The 21,169-nt window shown below is 34.0% G+C and overlaps 2 protein-coding genes across 5 annotated transcripts; both read right to left on the reverse strand.

The window, feature by feature from the left end:
- Nucleotides 1-2,466: 2,466 nt before the first annotated feature.
- LOC105641287 (Tetratricopeptide repeat (TPR)-like superfamily protein) lies at nucleotides 2,467-11,976 on the reverse strand. Of its 2 annotated transcripts, none has more exons than XM_089724898.1 (7): nucleotides 11,806-11,976; nucleotides 11,369-11,627; nucleotides 10,014-10,100; nucleotides 7,833-8,012; nucleotides 7,622-7,708; nucleotides 7,474-7,545; nucleotides 2,467-4,716 (listed from the first exon to the last, which is right to left on the reverse strand). In XM_089724898.1, exons 2-7 carry the CDS (start codon nucleotides 11,582-11,584, stop codon nucleotides 2,761-2,763), a joined length of 2,598 nt encoding a protein of 865 aa, XP_089581024.1. In that variant the 5' UTR covers nucleotides 11,585-11,627; nucleotides 11,806-11,976; the 3' UTR covers nucleotides 2,467-2,760. The 2 variants fall into 2 exon arrangements, with proteins under 2 accessions (XP_089581024.1, XP_012081190.2); XM_012225800.4 differs by having other exon boundaries at nucleotides 7,833-8,015.
- Nucleotides 11,977-13,488: 1,512 nt separating this feature from the next.
- LOC105641288 (uncharacterized) lies at nucleotides 13,489-20,757 on the reverse strand. Of its 3 annotated transcripts, XR_002285269.3 has the most exons (11): nucleotides 20,465-20,757; nucleotides 20,290-20,357; nucleotides 19,504-19,565; nucleotides 19,270-19,419; nucleotides 18,509-18,685; nucleotides 18,032-18,244; nucleotides 15,868-17,540; nucleotides 15,328-15,390; nucleotides 15,174-15,243; nucleotides 14,807-15,004; nucleotides 14,568-14,702 (listed from the first exon to the last, which is right to left on the reverse strand). XR_002285269.3 is itself a non-coding variant. In XM_012225803.4 (10 exons), the coding sequence occupies exons 1-10, from the start codon at nucleotides 20,656-20,658 to the stop codon at nucleotides 14,016-14,018; spliced, it is 3,357 nt and encodes a 1,118-aa protein (XP_012081193.2). In that variant the 5' UTR covers nucleotides 20,659-20,757; the 3' UTR covers nucleotides 13,489-14,015. The 3 variants fall into 3 exon arrangements, 2 of the variants coding, with proteins under 2 accessions (XP_012081193.2, XP_020537829.2); XM_012225803.4 differs by lacking the exon at nucleotides 14,807-15,004 and having other exon boundaries at nucleotides 13,489-14,702; XM_020682170.3 differs by lacking the exons at nucleotides 14,807-15,004; nucleotides 20,465-20,757 and having other exon boundaries at nucleotides 13,489-14,702; nucleotides 19,270-19,328.
- Between the last annotated feature and the right edge of the window lie 412 nt (nucleotides 20,758-21,169).

Consider the following 21,169-nt stretch of genomic DNA (forward strand, 5'->3'; position numbering starts at 1 on the left):
TGCATAGAATTCTATCAACTATAGCCTATGTAAGTACATGCCCCGTGTTTTATCCCAGTTGAGAAAAAAAATATATATTGTATGGACCTCTTGATCTGTCACTCTCATTCAATTGTACATGTACATATCAGTTTAAGAGTACATATTTATTTCTATATAATTTAATTTTTTTTTTTCAAATATAAAAAATGTAATACCTAATGTAAAACTACCTAAAATTTTACCACCATCTTAGTAGAATGACTGTCCAATAGAGATACACAACACACTTATATTCTTACTCGGATTAGAGATAGTACATAAATAAGACCACCTCAATACTAACGATTTTAAATTTTATATTCTTGTTCTGGTTTTTTTACTTAACAATGTCAGTATAACGATGAGAACAGTAGGACCCTTCTTTTTTTTTTTTTCTAAAGATATTTTCTTTCCCATCATTCATAATTATCTTTATATTTTTCTCAATAAATTAATTAATACCATTTTTAGGCTTGTGTATTAAGATTTATGTGCTGCTCGTCCAGTTTCAGTACATTCAAAATTAATGAAATTATTAAATTTTTAAGCATAATCATTCTAATCTGACTCTGTTCGGTCTTAATTAGTTTCTCGAGTCTTTAAGTTACTCGGTTACTTAGTTTACTCGGTACAGATTAGTAAACCATTCCTATCAATAAATCAATACCAAAATTACTAAAAAGCTTTAACTTGGAGCTGATTACTCAATCAAAATCATAATCAAACAGTATTTCTCAGCAGTTTAATATAAAAGCAGGCTTTACCAATCTTTTAAGCTATGGCTATATTATCTTTATGTATGCTCACATGAGAGAAATGAAGAGCATAAGGGACCCACTAAAAGCTATGGCACATGAAGTTATATTGTCTTCTTCTTCTCTTCTCTCCTTAATCCATTATGGTGCCAGTTGACGAAGCTCCAGTTAGCTTCAAGTAGGTGATCTTTTTTTTTTTTTTTTAATCATTATTTTGCTAGTTAGTTTGTTGATATGGATGAAGCAACCTTTTCCATTAAAAGATTTTTTTTTTCCCACGGAGAAAAGAGAAATATAATATTCTTTTACCTATAAATTCAGAAAATTTAAAATCTGAAATTGCAATGATTAGGAAGACGTTAACTAAATATCACCATTAACCTGAATATAGAGACATATGTAAGGAAAAAAAATTATGAGTCTCTAGAATTTTTTTTTTTTTTTCAAAAAAAATAAAAAAGTGATACAGCTAATTGATTTTACTTGTGCCCTGTTTGAATGGAGATAATGAAGTATTATTGATAGGATAGACCCACATGGAAAGCAGGATGTTAATGTGCATTAAAAATTTTTGTTATCTTGTGGTAAATATATGAATGTTCCTTTACCAAGAAGACATATCTAAATCAGAGTATAGCTTTCAAGCATTATTTTCTAGGAAAAAGACAGCAAATTTTGTTTTGTTTTTTCTTTTGGGTGAATCATGTAGGAGTGGGAGCAAACATGGATCCTATTTTTTTTTCTTCTGTAAATTACAAATTCTTGACAACCAAACACTTCATATATAAATCTTCATATACAATACAAGTCAGGTTTCATCTTCTTTTCTGCAATTTGCAATGGACAGTGTGCCGCCCAATAATTATCTGATGTTAATTGATTTTAACATTTTTTTTTTCACTTTAAATAAAATTACATCACTGTAAATGCGGGTTAATATATTATTTTTTCCCATTACTGTTATTTGTATTTAATCTATTATATGGTGATTAAGGAAGCGATTTAAATTATAACAAAATACTCTTTAATTTGATTAAATTATTGTGTCTCATATAATTACTGCTGTTTTAATAATATTCTTTACGTTAATCTCCGAATAATATGAAGAGAGAAAAAAATAAATGCAACAAAATGGATGTTAGGAAATAATTAATTAATACTCCTTAATTTTTTTTTTCGAAATTATATAATTATGAACAAAATAGCTTCTAAAAGAATTACAAAATATAATTTGATTATGTTATTAATAAGTGAAAATTTAATTTTCATCATATTGCGTTATTTCAATTTATCATAATTAGGCTAATTAAGTTTAACAATGTTTCTACTTTATACTTTCACCTTTGTTAATGAAAAAAAAAAAAACCTATTTTTCTCTCATTATCAAATAAATTCATATTATCACCACCTGATGCATAAAATTTTTTCCACTTGGACCAATCATATAATGGATATTTTTGATAGATCCATTAAGATATTATTAATATCAATTGAGCATCTTTATAGTATCAATTATTAATATTTAGCAATTAATTGTTGAATTCAGTCACCGGAAGCAGAAAAAAATTGCATATACTAAAGAAAAAACACCCATAAGCATTTTACAGAGTAATACAAACAAGTCAAACTATTGCATCAAGTAGAGGAATTTTGCATTAATCTAACAAGATGTCAAAAGAAAACGAAAATCTCAAGTGAAAATGATGATTAATTTCTTTTCTTCTGTTTTCAATCTCAAGAAGAGCACAACATAAATTTGAAAGGTGGGCATCCGCTCTATCCAAAACACTCTGCCACACCAATTAATGGAACCTAAAATATGAAAACTAAAATAAAATAAAAAAAAAAAAGGGAAAATTTATTCTCTGAACTGAACTATATATATGTTACAAATCCTATTAAAGGATTTCTGATCTACCCACTAACTAACACTGAGGTAAGCCAGACACAAGAATTGGAAGCCACTTAATCTGATACAAACCCATCAAGATTTATTCAATTGTACATGGCTTGGAAGGAACCTGACCCGACTACATTGTTTTAACTTGGAAATAGCTGCTTGTGACTTACCGAGCATAAGATCCACATAAATTGCTGTCAAAGTGGCCTCCGGACTGTCAGGTACAAGGGACAATGCTTGTGTCACAAAATGGTGAGCCCGCTCGAGATCACCTTGGGCTGCATACAAGGTTGCAAAATTCGCATACAGAATACCTCGTGCCTCTTCAGGCTTGAGGAAAACAATACCTCGTGATTCCTCCGAAGAAGAATTCTTGACAGTGGCTGATCCTCCGTTTGGCTCTTCACAATCAAAAGTTTTCTCCACTCGCCATCGCTCACAGTCCTCCTGGCTGAAAGGCAGCTCTACACTATTTCCTCCAGAAAAATATCTTGATAAGTGTTCCGCAGCTTCCTTTGGCTTGTTCAACAAACAGAGGGCCTCTGCTGCATACATACGACCAAGAAAAGTATATATTCTTGAACATTCTGGAAGCTCCAGGAGAGACTTGGCAGTGGATAAGGCCTTTTCAGGATTTTCAAGTTCCAACTCTACATATGCCAAGTTAGCAAGAAGAGCTTGCTTAATCATCTGATTCTCTCTCCTAAGAATATCTTCAAAGTCAGAAACAAAATTCTGCATGATCTCCTGACTTGTACCTCCTTTCTGCTCTTTTGTGTCCCCATTCGCATTAAGCTGACCTAAGCCAACAGATACAGCTGACGTTTTTGTATCAAGGCCAGTTAAATTCTTGTGGTTTGAGTTCTTCAGAGATACTGCTTCAACTGATTCATTTTCATCCAATGAAATACTGGAAGGCAAACTGGACGTCAAATGGTTCATATCAGAAGAGTCCAACAAATGCAACGCATTGAGAAGACACTGCCGGGCAAGAGAAACAGAGAGCTTAGGTTGGCCATCGCTGCCCAAAAACAAGTCTTCCTTTTCAATAGAATCCACATATCCATTTCTTAAACTCCCATTTTCTATTGCAAGATGCCTCCATTTTCCCTTGCCTATAACATGAACTATGATTTCAGATTGATCTGATGGAATTCGACTGGCTTTTATAAGTCCCTTCTCTAAAGCCAAGAGGCAACATTCAGCAAGCCGGAGCCACAAGATAGGGTAGTTGTAAAATATCAAACTAGCCTTCTGGAAACATCGAGCAGCCAGTAAGGGTTTCCCACAAGCCAATTGTTGTATGCCACAATTGTACATAATGAGAAGAGATTTATCTTGTGAGATAGTTAACAGCTTCATAGGCTTGTCCTTCCGGAGAGATGCACAACTACTAAGTGCCTTGGAGAAGAGGACAGATGAAGCTTGGTATTTTCCAAGCTGATAATAAATGCAACCAAGGTTGTTCAACATGCTTGAAATCCCCATCTCCGTCCGGTTACTTGATGCCATCAGCAACTTGATGGCTTTACGATGGTTTCCACGAGCATATTCTAGCTGAGACTTCAAGAGGAGAGCTGTGGATGAGTCTCTCCCACGTGCAATATTCATAGCAAGCTTGACTTCGCGCTTTGCTTGTTTTAAATTCCTTGTGAGAAGCAGAAAACGGACCTTGTAGAGCTGCAACTTAAGCTTCAGATCAATTGTAGATGTAGACCTATCAAGTTGGGTCCTCGAAATATCATTTGAAGCTGAGAGACCAGATGGCCTGGTTAAGTTCTGTCCACTTATGTCCAGTGAAAACATGGACTCATACTCAAGTGTATCCTCCGATAACGATAAAGTTCTTGATAAAGAATTTTCCAAGGCATTCCCACTATGCACTAAATCTGAACTGGAAGCATCTGCTACTGAAGAACTGCTCGGAATAGAGGATGATTTTGCAACTAGATTTGCAGATTGTTGCTGTGTGGTGCTTGCATTATCACCTTGACTCACACAGCCAACACCAAAAGCTTTTTCCAGATAAACAAGTACATCCTGACCAAAATGAAGTGACATGTCAATTTGTGCCATCAAAACAATTAAATAAGACAGAATGAAACATTATATGTCAAGCAAACTGACAGCAATTGATCATAATCAGAAATATTTGCTAAGTAGCAAGTCAAACCAAATTCAAGAGCTTTCAACTGTTAGTAAGTAGCAAGTCAAACATAAATTGCAGCACACAATCCATGTAGTTGCAAAAACAATGCTCAACATGTTCTCAAGGTTTTTCAAGTTTTGCATTCACAATTGCCCTAAGAGATTATACAGTTGTCTCTACTAAAGACAAAATTGCCAACTACATACAACATAATCATTTTAAAGGATAGAGAAGAAAGAAAAAAAAAAAAAAAAAAACTCAATCGTCCATCTGGAGTGGACACAAAACCTCCTACAGCAGAAATTTCTCCACATTATTCTTCTTTATTTTCCAATCACTGAAAGTATTTATACCTCAACATTTTACCTGCTTAGCAATATCTATGCCCAAAATTTCCCCTAATTGATCATTCTATTGAATATAGTACCACCAATCAATACAACTAAATAGTGACTAGTAATAATTTACATATGAAACCAAATGAGAAATTATCATTCTCCAGTTTTCCCCGTCTGATAACAGCCTGAAATCGATGAACCAAAAAAAAAAAAAAACAACGGTTCATCCATTAACAAAAAGTTGGTTTTCAAAAGAAAAAAACATGTATAAAAATATTGCTTTTCTGGAAAGCAAAATCTCATTGCCTTTGACAATCATGTTTTTCTTCTTTTTTTCACTTTGCTTGTGTGAATTACCACCACCAGTGTCTGAATATCACTACCACCATCACTATTACCATACAGCCACACCACCACTACTATTGCCCCCACAGCAGCTATGCCAAATCCTCCACTGAACCCTTCACAAACCTCTTCTGCCACCAACTCCTCTATACTTATCAAAAAATTTGTTTCTTTACTTTAGCCAATTGCAAAAGAAAAGGCAATAGTTCCTGACGCTGCTTTCCCACTTTTTACTTACTGCATAATCAATAAGTGTTTACTAAATACATCATTTAAAAGTAAAACCAGAGAAACAAAAGGCCAAACTAAGAAGTAAGCTGAAGATCTTTGGCAGCTGATTTTTCACATCAAACCAAAGGCTTGTTAAATTTATAAAAGAAAAAACCCAAAACATCTTCCGTTTCAATCGAATCAAATTAGCCAAAGGTGTAAGTTCATGAGCCCACGCTAAAGTTTCAATCAATTCCTGCTGATATTCACCAAGGTCTATTGGCTGGTCCAATGACAACTCAGCCAGGTTTATAGTTTATTTAGTTTAGGACCTCATAGGGCTCAACAGCAACATTAAGGTCAACATTATCCATTTATTTGTGGATGTTTAGAAGAATCATTCTACTATTTAACTGTAAGGTCATCTTTAATGATTTGCAGAGCCACTTCCAAGTTGGAAAAAAAAATAGAAAATGGTCCTCCAGCAAAAAAATTGAAACTTAGCATCAGCTAAATAGGTTCCCCAACTAATTGTCAGTTTGCTTTTTCACTTGATCAATATTGATGGAAATCCAAAAGCAGTGTCCACACATTTAATCCCAATATATATGGCCTCAACCACTTGATAAGACATATTACAAAATCCTTCAATTTGATTTGCTATCATAAACCGTTAAAAAAAAAAAAAATCATTTCTAGTGTGCATATGGTTCTGGATGGGACAACACTAGGTGTTGATCATAAATTTATAAGCTGACTCATGGGAGCAACAAATGGAGAAAATGAAGAAAATAATCTGATTACCATTCCATTATTCTGCCTCTGTGTCTTAGAGGTCTTCAAGGTTTTACTTCAACAAGGAATTCCCTAACTTCCAAAATAGGAAAAGAAAAAACAAGGATTCCCTATATATACATATAGCCCTATGACGATTCAAATTGCACTTATACTATGAACTGTTACTCAAATGGTTGCATGCGGATTTATTATTTTAAACATAACCTACAATAGTAAAGTGTTTGAGGGAAGAACTTCCAATGCAATTGTTTCAACAAAAAGTTTTGAAATACCATGTCCAATGGATAGCTTCATTTCCTCAGAAGCATCCCCCTTCAGTACTTAGATTTTTCATTACCCCAGAAGCATCTCTTGTAGACTTCAAATGACTGAGACGGCATCCTTTTTTGCCATTTCTTTTTAATGGGCTTATTGATATATTTATTTATTTATTGTTGTTGTTGTTGTTGTTGTTGTCGTTGTTGTTGTTATTATTATTATTATTATTATTCAATTTTGACCACAGGCTACCTCTGAAACAAAATTATGGAAGCAGTGCATAATAGTAAAGAAAGGACAAAAAAAGTACACAATTGCAATAAGTCACAGAGTTTGATGTAAATAAGATCGCTATGCCCTACTCTAAGAATTGCTCATTCCCCGTGTGTGCATATGAGAGTGTGTGTGTAACCCATTCCAACTATTTACTCTAGATGATGACTTGGCCATTATAGTTCGAAGTCAATTCCCAAGGATGGTCAGTCACACAAAGACCAATAAGAACAACATAGTTCTCAAATTAAAAGCTCTACACCATCAAGAGGCAACATTCTCTTATCCTCATTTGTTTGAGAACTGGAAGCAAGAAAGGTGGGAAAAGGAACAGAGACTTGTCCTTACATCAACAACTATCAGAATTGGACACATTGTCAACATATCTGATAAAATAAGTACCAACACAATTTATGTTGAACTTACAGCCGATTTTGATGCATCCCGGCAGGCAAGTGCAACATCCAGCAACAGAAGGCAAACATGGAGAGCAGTTGTCTGCACATTAAAAATGAAGCCTCATGACACTAGTACAAGCGTTAAAGCAAAAGAAGTACCTGTTAAAATTACATACCTCATCAATAGGTTCGATATTGTGATACAAAGGTTCCAAAACAGATAATGCCTTTGTATATTCATGAAGATGAAACCAGATAATTGCCTGTAAAAGGAAGATAACAATTTAAAATGTCAATTCATGTTGTGGAGAAAAATCAATGGAAAACCAATTCTAAAACATAAATTGATCAAAAACCAAATAAACCATAAATACATCAAGAACCCACTATGTTTAATGTTGTGACTGCTGGATCAAACTCATCCATGTAAACAAGTGTCGAACTATTTGCAGCAGAAAATTGGTATGTGGTTGTACCACTTCCCTTGGACCCCAAAATAACTTTATTTCCGGCATTACTCACAGAGTCAACCTGTTCTCCTGATGCTTGAGCAAGCTGTTCATTTTTCTTCTAACCAACACCAAAAGAAGAAGAAACTATCATATTACGCTCCAACCAAAGCAAAAATGGGAAAAACAAAGCCAAAACCAAAAGAGAAATGCAGATCAGAAACCACAAAACAAATTCTTAATCGTAATAGTTGTAATATCAAATTTATAATATCAATAGAAACATATTTACTTATTAAAATAATTTAGTAGAAAAAAATGAAATAATATGAAATATCTTTCGAGGTCTGTTCTCCCAGTTAGCATTTACTAGGCTAGAATGCATGACACGTCCAAGGACACATCATAAGCTGGCAAGAAAAGGGGGAAATGTTTAATTCTTGATACCTTCCCAATACTAATAATGGTACAAGTAACATGCACCTTATTCGTATTATAGTCGCAAGTTGGGTGAAAAACAGGGGTCAAGTGTAACCACAATATCACAGGCTAGATATTCATGCACCAACCCTAATAATGGCTCAAAGTTGCATGCATTCTGCAAGCACTGTCAGGAATTCCCATGAGAATCTGTCATCAAAATGACTTAATGAAAAACTTATCAAAATACACAGTGGAAAATACTGAGTATAAGGATCAGTACAGGTGTCACCGTGTCAGAGATACAGCTATGTTTCAAAGAGTCACAATTCATCAGTGCTTCAGAACTTACAACACATGAACTGGAACCCAAAGTTGGGTATGGACATGGAGATGCATTTTTCTTGTCTCTTATTTAAGAGGATGGACTTCTATGAGAGCTTTTATACATGTGTTTGACATCAGCAGTATATATGCATATACACATGATACTACTGTGAATGTTGAAGTAATAGATAAGAAAGGAATGAAAAGGCATTAAAGCCCAACAAAACGTTATTTCCCAACCTTTCTTTCAATTATAAAGGCTCATGCCCATCTATTATCAAAAATATTTCTGCACAGCAACTATATGAGACATGAATTCAATATAATGCAATGAGGATACTGGCCGCAGCAAAGTCCCATTAGGTATCTACCATTTCATTTCCAACTCATCTCATATATTTTCAGTTTTTTCATCCCTTTCATTCTGAATCTATTCAGCCTCAATTTGACAATGGAAAATTCACATAGATAGGTGATGAAGAAACAACCTTCAAAAACCCTGCCCCAACCCCAAAAGGGAATGAAAATGGCTTTTATTATTCACTTCAATTGTCATATATAAGGTGCATTTTGCCGCTAGATAATGCATAGAAGCTAACCATCAAATTTTGACTAAATCATTTTCATTAAGAAAGTAGCATAAGTAAGATTTCCAAATATATAATGCATCTAGAGACTTAGCATGTTAAATTTCACTCAGTGAGAGTTGACATTAAATCAATTTACATAAGCATGTCAAAGAGGAATGTTGTAAAAAGGTTATTCAATCAATAAGATAATCAAACTTGTATCTTACATAACAAAATTGACACCAATAACAATAACTGTTTCTGGGCATTTACTGATCAAAGTGACAAACTGTTTCTTCAGCACAAAACATGCTTTAAAACTGAGCCATAAAATAGAGAAAAAATTCAACAGCCCACTGGTTCAAGAAAAAGAATCAAATAATCTAGTAATATAAGGAACATTACAGTGAATGGATAAACTCAAAATTTTTATACACCTAGTTTGATGCAAACAGCATACAACTTAAAATGAGAATTCTTCCATCATTAAAATTCCATTCATTAAAGTTCCAATCATTTCTGTTCTTTTCTTTCTGGCCTACCTTTTTAGATGATACCTCATATTCCTCTTCTATTTCTTTCCCTCTAAATAAAGTTCATCAGTTGTATATACAAAGCTATAAATGGAAATAAATGAAAAATAAAAAATTAAATTATTATCAATTTGTATTACAATGTAAATTAAATGTTTAAGGCAGCTGCAACTTGATAAATTTAGCACCACAGGAAAGCAGGTAGGTGATTGTTGGTGTCTCTACAACAGAGATTCAAAAGATATGAAAAGGCAAAATGGAACTTCATACCTTCACATTATTAAGAACTTCAAGCAACTTCCTTGGATCTGAACATCCATCTTGAAAGAATTCCGTAATAGCAATATTATGAATAACCTGATAAACATTAACAATGAAGTAAAAAAGTAGGAAGAAGACTAAAAGGAAAATAATCATAAATATATGCCAAAAAGAGTCATGCAACTTAATTACATCTGCAAACCAAGAACATGTTTGCAACTCTGAGCCAAAATGAAGAATAGTGCTCATTCATTGGTTCAATTTAAGAATGATATGGTCCTTATCAGATAAGATTAAGCAGAAACTTAAGCTACCATTTTAATCAAAATGTATTTTCAAGTTTATAAAGTAACTTTATGGGGAAAAAAGAAAAAAGGCTTACTAGTGCAGCCTGTATGAACCAACAAAATTTTGGTCCTGATTAATGGTTGAGTTTTCAGTAACAGAAGCCAAATTCAGCAATAACAGATCATTCAGATAAGCTGTAGCGATGGACAGCAATATAAACTCACAAGTGTAGCAGTTGGATGCATAATGAAGCACAACTCATTCAACCAAGTAACCTGTCACTCTCAGCTCTCACCAATTCTATCATAAAATATATTATTACACAAACTTTACTTTGAATTGATCCTAATTTGGACAAGAGTAAATAAAAATATCAGCAACTCTTAGTCACATAGTTGAAATTCCAAATGTTCCAGAATAACAAAGGAATTAATGAGATGCCTAACGAGAATAAAAGATACTACTGGAATGGTAACAGGAGGAAATCAATGAAAACATAGCAATAGCAGCAGAAAACAAAACCAGGTTTAATTTTGGCAATTTACACAGGAGACAATTATTCAAACAACTCCATCCAAAATAAACTCATTTATCTGATACCATATTCAGCTCAAAAAAAAGTACTAAAATCCGCAGTAATAACGTTCTGCCTTCAGATATCATCTGCTCGAACTTGTCTAGCTACATTACATACAGCGAATATGTTTGTATGCATTCCTTATATTTGAATTAACATACACAAGTGAATGACAAAGTTTTCCAATATAGTTAACTCAATCTAACCAAGCTATTAAACTAACACTGAATCAATATCACTAACATAAAATTGACGACCCATTAACACATTCGCCAAAAAAAATTACCTAGCTGTGACAGATAATAATTCAGATTACAAACACAATACACGCAACTAAAAATCTCAAGCTTAAACTGCCATTTGCAGTCATAAAACGAAAATTTCCAGCGAAATCCACCACTCAACTAACTAAAAAAAAGATAAAGAATTCAAAGGCAACCATATGAATACAAAGCATTCTACAGTAGAAGAACATGAATAAGTAGCTATAAAGACTTACTTTGGGATCGTCTTCTTTCTTTAGCTTAAGCTGATGCAAAACGGCAAGGCACTCAGCGAAGCGGCGAGACTGGAAATGCAAGGCTGCGTCCTTGGCAAGAGCAGCGGTGAAAGAAAGAACGGCATCGTCCTCGGCAGTGGATGACGAGCCAACCGCCGTAGAATCTCGATTAGCGGCGGGCGTCGATTGCGATGAAGACGAATCTCGCGAGTCCATGACCAGATCCAAGAAATCAGAAGGAGAAAATTTTTGAAGAAGACTGTAAATTATCCGAAATGTATCGAAATGTTAAAATAAAGCCCTAACGTTATGGAAATAAAAATAATAAGAGTTGAAACTGGGGGAGAAATTTAAAAAAAAAAAAAAATCGAGTGAAAGAAAATGAAGAAAGGAAAAAGAAAAAGTAAAAGAAAGCCCCTAGGGTTTCAGAAATTTACAGAGAAGGACAAGTAATTATGTATTGTATTGTATGTGTTGCAGTGCCGAGAAAACAAATTAGGGGAGCGACAAACGGATAGGGAGAAGAGAGGGAAGCAAGTCGTAAAACTGGGTTTGCTGTGCCTGTGCTGGGTTTTGAGTATGTTTGAGCATGAGTTTTGATAGGATGTGTTTGGTGGACTATGTATACCTGCAAAGGTTTTTTTTTTTTACAATTAATCCCAAACCAACTTTTAAACTTAATCATAAGGTAACGCTCAAAAATTAAAATCATAAGGTTCCACCTATATCTTCTATATAAATATATATATAAAATTTGAACTATATTTATATCGGGACGCAGATTTAAAATTTTAGTTTACTTAGTTGAATTTATTGCTTTTTTTATTTAAAGAATTTTATTTTTTAATATTACTTATCATATTGAGAAAATTATTTATTTCAAAATACTTGTCACATTAGTAGTTTTAAAGGATAATAAAGTTTTTTTTCATATTAATCTTTATGTATGATCAATAATTATTACTTCATTTTAATGATTTTTAAAAAATTAATATTAAATTAAGGGTAATATAATTAATTTACTCAATAATTTATTATAACTAAGATAAATTTAATGATTTTCTTAATGAACCTGAAATTTCAAATGTGACAAATATTAGAAAACACAAATAATATCATTTATAAATATCGATGAAGTGAAATTAATATCATTAATATGTGTACAGTTTTTAATAATTGATAAAATTAATAATGTAATTAATATTTTAAAAACGTTTCAATTTCTTTTTTTAATAAGTAATTAATTTTTAAATAAATAATAAAATTAATAAATATCATTAATATTATTTCCAAAAAATAGCTAAAAAAGTTAAATAATTTACTGTATCCCAAGCAATCATCTTCTTCAACATTCTCATCTAACAATGAAAAACGAAAATCAAAGCTTCACTAGGTCTTCATTATCATCATCTTGCGAGGGTGAAAAATAAAGCTTGACAGATCTACAAGTTAAAACTCCACAAAGTCACAAAATTTCCTCCAAAATAATTAAATCATCCAAAAAAAACCCTTTGTTTTAATAATAATACCAAATTGCTTCCATTACTCACCCAATTCCTCATACTCGGATATTCTATTAGGCAATCCTTATGAATGTATCACTTAACCACCAGATTTTACTCTTTTTTCTCTCTATTTTTTACTCTATCATCCTTCTAATTTTTGAAGTGTTGTTAATATTTTGTCTGTCACGTTGGCAAACGGTGCGTATTATCAAACGCAATAGAGCAATTGAACAAAGAAAAATGACCTGGCTTGTTAAGATCTACCGCCTTTCTCCTTGCACGAACCCTTCTCTGTTTGGCTCACCATCCATTCTTTCTCGTCTCTCATTCCACTTTCTTTATCTATCTCAATTGACATCTCCTTTTCCTCATAGAGATAGATATAAAATCTCTAAAGTAACTTATTTTTTTACTTTAATTCACGTTCATTTTATTATTATTTTTTTTAAGGGATTCCCGATGAATCAATGGCCTACAAATGTAAATTAGCTGAAAAATAAGGCTTTTGTGTCATTTTGGTTATACGTTTATCAAAACTACATCTCATTCGTTTTTTTTTTTTTTTTTCATCATACGTCAATAAGCATGCAATGGTTTGTTAATGAAATTCTGAAGTTTAGGGATACAATAAGTGCTTTGAAACGTAATGGTGCGTTACAAGAATAAAATCTTAAAGATTGGAGGAAAGTTCAAGCATTAGATAAAAAAGAAATCCTGAACTGTAATTATGGCTATACTATAAGGACATGGACGTAATTTAATCTTGTTTATTGGCTTAGGTATACAAGTTCAAGAAAACATCTAGTCTTGGCGTTTGAAACTCAGCGGCGGCATCGCGTCCCATGCAAACATCTCAACATCTAAAGGGAGACGAACCTCGACCTGAAACGCCCAAAACGCATAAATAAGTTGAACCGAAGACCCTGTTTTATAGTTTGCGGCCGCTATATTTCTAATTTTTGTCTCATTTTATAGGTCATGGCCTGGCTATGTTGGCGGTGAAATAGCTCTTGCGATTTATGATTTTGTTCTCCCTTTTCTCAGTGCTGCTTTTCTAGCACAATATTTTTGTAACCCTCAACAATTGTTAAACAACTTTGGAGGGCTATACCTTCCATTTTGCACATCCAAACAGAAAACAATTATGTAACTCTTCTCGGCATCTCCATTATAGAATCTGGGTTCCTAATCTCCTGGCTCTCTTGTGAATCCTCATTTCCTTGTGAAAAATCAACAGTAGTATATGTTCGGACCCCTGGACCGTGTCCATTACAATCCATCCCCCTTCCTTGCTGTGCACGTCTTACTTCCTTCTGGTGCTCAGTTAATTCCAACCTTTTTCTTTTAAAACTTGATTTCAAGTTATCTTTGTGCTCCATTTGATTCATTGTATTTTCCACGAATTCTACTCTTTTTGTGCTCCTGTTATGTGTTGCAGACACCTTGTATCTTTGAGCAGTCAATTCTGGTGTAGAACTACATTTTACAAGAAACGACAGGCTTTTCTTGTGGAGGATGATTCTCTTATTTCTGGATAGCTTGTCTAAGACATCCAGTAAAGTTTCAGGGTAATTTAACTTAATTGTCTCACCGTATGTTGAATTCCAAAAGTTGATGGTAAGCTCTGAAATAACAGGATTTGGATGATCAAGAGTTTTTTCCAAGAGGGGTGCCTGAAGTTTGAGGAAAGAGGAATCAAAGCTTATTGGAGGCTTACTCCTCCTTAAACAAGCAAGGGTTTCAGCCCACAGGCACTGAAGTTGATCTTTGGTACTTCCATCGTGTAGTCCTCCAAGTGATAGCAATTGAAGTAAAGAAGAATTTACTATCTGCAGTAAAACATAAACAAATTACTAAACACTAGTTCAACACAGACCACAGGAAGTTTAATTGTTATTATTAAAAGTTTGGATCTTATTTGGCAATGGACGACCTTTCACATGACTTCCCCCCTTTTCTATACTTTTGAGCTTCAGCAGATGAGTTGGAACATCAAGAGTAGGAAATTTCTGTGCAGGATGGAAGCATGCTTCTGTTCCACTCCAAATCTCTCAAATGTAATTTTTTTAATTTTTATGATGGCTGATCAGCATCTCCATTTATTTCTCTTTTCACACAATCTTTCTGCTTCCTAAAAAAATATAAAAAGCCCATTTTACCTGAATGCAGACTGCTACTAATACCGGTTTATGTAATTGATTCCATTATTAAAGACTAATGATTTAAATTTATTCTCCATCTCTTCCAAACACACTAATTTCAGAAACGTAGTAGTGCGACTAAAACTGAGAGATGCATACCTCGATAGTTGAAAGAATAGTTTGCTTTGAATGCAGGCAACTCATGAAATGTGCCAAATCAGAAAGTACCCTGTCAGAGATACATACATACATCATCAGATTAGTAAAGACAACAACTTAATGGTGAGAATGAGGAAACACCTTTGAGCCTAACCTTGAAGTTAGAGGAAGACCGTTGAGTGAATCTGATTGTACTTCTGCCCAATGCTTCAGGAATCTGCAGCAATAGCAAATATAACATAACCACTTGCAGTTGGAGACAGGAGCCCGCAGGAAAAATAAAACCATACCAAAATCCATAAAATATCAGTTTCATAGTCGAGCACATTCACTTGATATCACTCATTGAGGATTATGTCTTTCATAGGAATTGAGGATTACGTCTTTCATAGGAATTAATCAATTAAGGTGTTCTAGGCAATTGAATAGCGAAGTTCATTCCTAATCTGGATTATCACAGTGGAGAAAATTGCACTTCAGAGGAGCTGTTCCATCTCAAAATGCAGATTTGGTTCAAAATAATTTCATCAGGTTTCTAAAAAGGTTGCCTGTGTTAAACACTCTGATACAACTAATTGGTCACCTTTTTCCTACACCTGCTCACAGATAAGTCCTAGGTCCCTGCAACCATACCATGGTTCAATGAGGGTTTTCAATTTTATTAGGCTATTTAAAAAGCAATTTTTGTACTTACCTGGCAGCAAATCCCAGAACACTTTTTAAGTCGCCGAATATTTGAGGTTCAGCATGATTACTTTTGCTTACATCTGAAATAGCTGCTGAAACGACTTCAAGTATGCATGCCACAGCATTACCAGATAAAGAAAGGAAATCAAGTTTGAGATCATTACAACTTAAATTTAGTTCAGTGCCACGGCCGATCGTTCTTATATTTTCATCAATGCACCAGTTTAACATTGAGCACAGGTTGTCAGCGAGGCTCTCTGTTGCAAAACACTTTGAGGCACAAAGAGCACCATATACTGATTTCCATACTTCAATTACATGTTCAAGATCAAGTTTTCTTTGTGTAGAAACATAAGACTCGTCCGTAGATCCACTAACTTTCTCAGAGGCCTGTGTTTGCAGTGAGGAAGACCATGCAACAAATGGATAGGATAAAAGTTGGTATATGCCAAGGTAACAATTGCTGTCTGCTTCCATTTTGAACATAGAAAAATCCTGTATGCCACACATGCAGTCTTTCAGAGCTTGAGCTTGAGCTATCCACATGTGTAAGTTCCTGTAGCCCGCATGCTTATACAATAGTCCAACTGCAACTTGGAGATTTCCCAAGGGATTATATGAAAACAGTATCAATTTGAAAAAATTGTGAAATCTCTGCAACACTAACTCTGTTTCGACTGTGTCAGAAGTTAGCTGGATCACCATGCAGATGCAGAGTGTAATAAGATAAGCCAATGGTGAAACCATATCCATGTAGGCAATAGGGAAAACACTCAAAAATTTTGCATATTTAGTATCATTTATTGATTGCAGATTCTCAATGTACCTGATGTCTAGAGCCACTTCATAAAGAGGGGATCCCAATATAGAAGGTTCTAACTCATCAATTACAGCCTGTAGAAACTGGACTGCAGTACTGATACACTGCAATTTATTTTTGCTGCTACCACATGAATTTATGTTTTCACATGTCTCCTTCATGAATCTCAATATTGTGTTCAAACATAAAACAATATTGGCATAATTTATGGATGAACTCTTGAACTCTATTTGCACCCCTCTTAAAAGAGATCTAAATATCCTTAAGGCATCATCACACACTGCATTTCTATTTTCAAGAGTATTTGTTACAATTGATGCATGACTAAGTATAATACTAATCATCTTTATAAAGAAGTCCAATTGATTAACGCCCCATGGATACCATTTAACAGAATGTTGTTTTACTAAGCATTTGCCAGATATTGAAGGCATAGAAGCTCTGACTGATGAATGGTGGCTAACATGGCTACTGGATTCATAGTCGGGTTTTCTACATTTGGACATTATAAAATCATTGAGCAGATCCAGGCATAGACTCCATAACCACACAGTATTGTTATCAAGCCCCATTCTAAAAACTGCTTCAAATACAGGATCCAACACCACTTCAATCACCAATGGATGGTTAATAGAGAGATCCAGTTTATGTAGCAGATAACACCACGTGTTCAAGCAGGATAAATGATTGGATACATCACATTTGCTTGAGATGGTGCTAATTAACGGTGTCATTAAGAGCTTTATACTTTTTGAAAATGCACTTGCTTGGACTTGACGACTATTCTCACCAGCTTCGTCAGTCTCATGAGTCACAATTGGATGGTGAATAAGAGCATCAACAAGACCTTCCCATGCAACCTGTTAAATTAAGGCATGTGAACATGTTAGTAAACAGAAATTATATAAAATACATAAAAAGTGCAAAAGCAAATAAGAGGAAAAAGTATTTAACAGGCAATTAGAGTGTGCTTTAGTCGCTAGAAACATAATGCTGATAAGGGTTGACATTATCTACTTCTGGGGAAAATTTTAGCATCCCAAGCTAACGGGACATTCAAGTTTATTCCAGGTTCAGGCATCACCTTCTACCATCAAAACTGAATTTCCTATTAGGATCTGGTTTAGCACTTTCACATATTGGCCATGACAAGTTACTGATGTTTCTGAAATAAAATGGCATGAACAGCACAACCTAAACAGGGACGAATCTTGCACATTTTCTAGAATTTCCATTCATCAGCTTCTAAGGTTCCAAAATTCAATAGTTATTACATAAAAAATTATTGAGACAGAGAAAAAGCCACAACCCACTTTTCTAAAAATAAAAAGATCAACTTTGTGGTAATTACCTGTGATGCAATCTGGACTTGGGGGTTGTGATCAGAAAATGTCTGCTCTGGAATTTTGAGCATGTCATTAGTTAAATGCCTATTCCTTAGAGCATGAGATCCCAGCAAGCGGATAAACCATCCCCATGCTTGCAATGTTTCAACTTTCCTACCCTGGTTCCGAAGATCCTTCATCCCAGTGAGCAATTTCCATTTCATATCTTTGACCAGTGCCTGTCAAAGAAAGATGAAGATATAGTTGAAAAACTTAGATTATAGAACTCTATTTAACATTGCTAATTCTTATACGTGAAGGCTTATCCCTTGAAGCCTATGTCCAAGCCTTAGATGTAAGAGAAAATGGAATATGAGGTCTGCAAATAATTAAAAAACACAATTTTTTTGGTAACACAAAATCAGGCATTCGTCAATATACCCAATAGTGATGTTTGCATTAAAGATAACAAAACAAAGGGACAACAGACTAAATGTTCACACCTTAGAGAGAGCTGCAGGAGAAGGTAAGATTACAGAGCTAATCTTCAACAGACACCTTTCTGAAATATCTCTTTCTCTCTTATCAATGCTGAGAAGTCTTCTATATATTGGAGGACACCATATGTGTGAAAATTCTCTCATCTTTTCAGCCAGTTGAGCCGAAAACTTCATTACAACCTGTTACAGTGGTATTAATAAATTTATATGAAACAAATTTGTTGCCATGCGTCATTTGCAATATAGCTCAAACATAAAATTGTATGAGTTCTGAAGAATAGATATCATACAATGTCCGTGATTAAAGAAAGGGTCTCAGGTTCAACCTAATGTAAGGCAATTTACAGATATAGCAGAGACATCAAGTTCAGCGAGTATCATTAACGAATTGTTTGTATAACTGTCCTATCTGATTCTGAGTTAAGACTGTTTGTATATTTGCATTCTTTTTTCAAAAGATAACTGAAAAGAAAAATACATGAATAAGTCATGCTTATGCACATTTAGCAACCAGAAAAGAAGCAATAACCTTAATTATGCTAAATAACTATACATTTTTAATCAAAGGACTCAAGCATCGATTTGAATGCCTTTGCAATGTCATTGTGGAAGGTACTCATACTACACATTCTAAAAGGATTTTATTGGGAAGGAAAAAAGTAAAATGACTTTTCATTTATTTGGATGAGTACTGCAATCAATCAACAAATGGATCCAAAGTTTCTGTAGCAGTGTAATTAATAGAAATTAATTGGTAACTCTACCTGTATGGCCTCAAATGTTGTAGACAAGGAACCAAAAGGATTGTCCAAGGCATGAACAACTGCCCGCAATATAGAATGGAAGTGATTAGATAAAAATGAGGCATCAAATTGTTGCATTGATATACACCACATGCCTAAATTACAAACCGACTGCAATTAAGAGGCGAGCTTGTTATATAGATAAACAACAGATTACATTGGAAAATTACTATAACTAACTAAAGAAATATTTACCTTTATTTTTGTGGCTATAATGACTTTAGCCAGTGCCTCCATGATCATGTTAGCATCATCATCTACAACACCAAATAGGAAAAATGTGAATAGCATAGCACTTTATCTCTGCAATAACCATGTAAAATGCAAATATAAGGCCAAGAACAATTATAGTTTAATCATGGGGATGCATACCGTAGACTCTTAAACATTGAAAGACAGGATCAGCTACAAAAAAATTGTTAATTTTTCTGCATTCTTTTGCAGGGATCAAGTTATTGCTCCAATCCCACTGATCCATATGGAACAATTCAAGTTGATTTTAATGTCTGGCTTTGCAACTTTTTTCCCCTTCCGTTTCAAATTTCACTTCCACAACGGGGATAAAAACTAGACCTGCCCAGTCACCGTTCTGCCTAAGCCTAGATAAGAAGTACTGTGCCATAGCATAACAACATTCCATCTTGCTCTTTTACCTTTTACATAATAATATAATAAGCTCCATAACAAGCGAAATTGCCTTATCATACCTTTCCCTGAGGTAAGTCCAGAGCCAGGGCGTTTTCCACATTAAATTGGGACTAAAATCATTTGCTTGCACAATTAAATTGCAGAAGAGGATCTATTAATTTCATCATTGAGCTCTTTCACAAAATTTTGACTTCCAAATCTTTTAGAAATAGATTATAAGCTTCATTTTTCCCCTAAAATCAGATAACTAAATTGCAATGGTAAAGTATACTTCCATTAGCTAAAGAACAATAGAAACCAAAATTTAGAGCAGATTTGAATTAACTTCAAAACCTTTGATTGTGGAAACAATAGAAGGATGGTAGATCATAAATCCCAAACACTTCAAAGCCTGTGCAGCACTGAAACCAAAAAAAAAAAAAAAATTATATATATCTATTAGATCACAAACACAACATATTTGCCTAAAATAGAATATTAAATAAAATTCAAAAATTATTAGACTTACATTTCCTCATCATCATCTGAAATATCATCGGCAATTACAGAGATAAGAGTGTGAGAAGAATTAGCTAGGGTTTGAACCGAAGAAAGATGGTTGCTTGCTTGTTGTTGAAAAAGTTGGAGGGTAGAGTAAGCGAGCGATTTGTTTGAATTAATTAGGGATTTGATTTCCTCTATCCGATCAGAGAAACTCGACATATTGTAGTGAAGAAATTTAGAGTGTGGACTGTAGTAGTGTGTGTGTGTGTGTGTGTGTGTGTGTGTGAGAGAGAGAGAGAGAGAGAGAGAGAGAGAGAGGCGGGGGGGGGGGGGGGAGGAATTGTAGAGGTGCGCGCGAGAAATATGAATGCACCGAGTCTTGATACAATTTTCGCGCCAAGAGGCAAGAACTGATAATAGTGTACTTTGAAGGATTAAAGTTGAAATTAACTGTTGGGTTGGAATGGATTGGACCCGAATTTTATTTGGGCTTGAAACCAAGTCCAACCTGAAAATATATGTGTGTGAAGTAAAATAAAAAGTTGAAATTAATTATATTCATTTTGTTTTCAGTTTAATTAAAGTATAATATTTAGAATAATATTTTTATTTTAACGATAATTAAACTAGATTTTTAGTTAAAATTTATGTTTCATATTTTTGGATAATAAATTTATTCTATATTTTAAAAAATCAAATTTTTAAAAAAATTTCTTTAATAACAAGGGAA

This window comes from Jatropha curcas, chromosome 8 (genome assembly GCF_041381405.1).
Source record: "Jatropha curcas cultivar XTBG-Jc1 chromosome 8, XTBG_Jcur_1.0, whole genome shotgun sequence".
Taxonomy (NCBI): Eukaryota; Viridiplantae; Streptophyta; class Magnoliopsida; order Malpighiales; family Euphorbiaceae; genus Jatropha; species Jatropha curcas.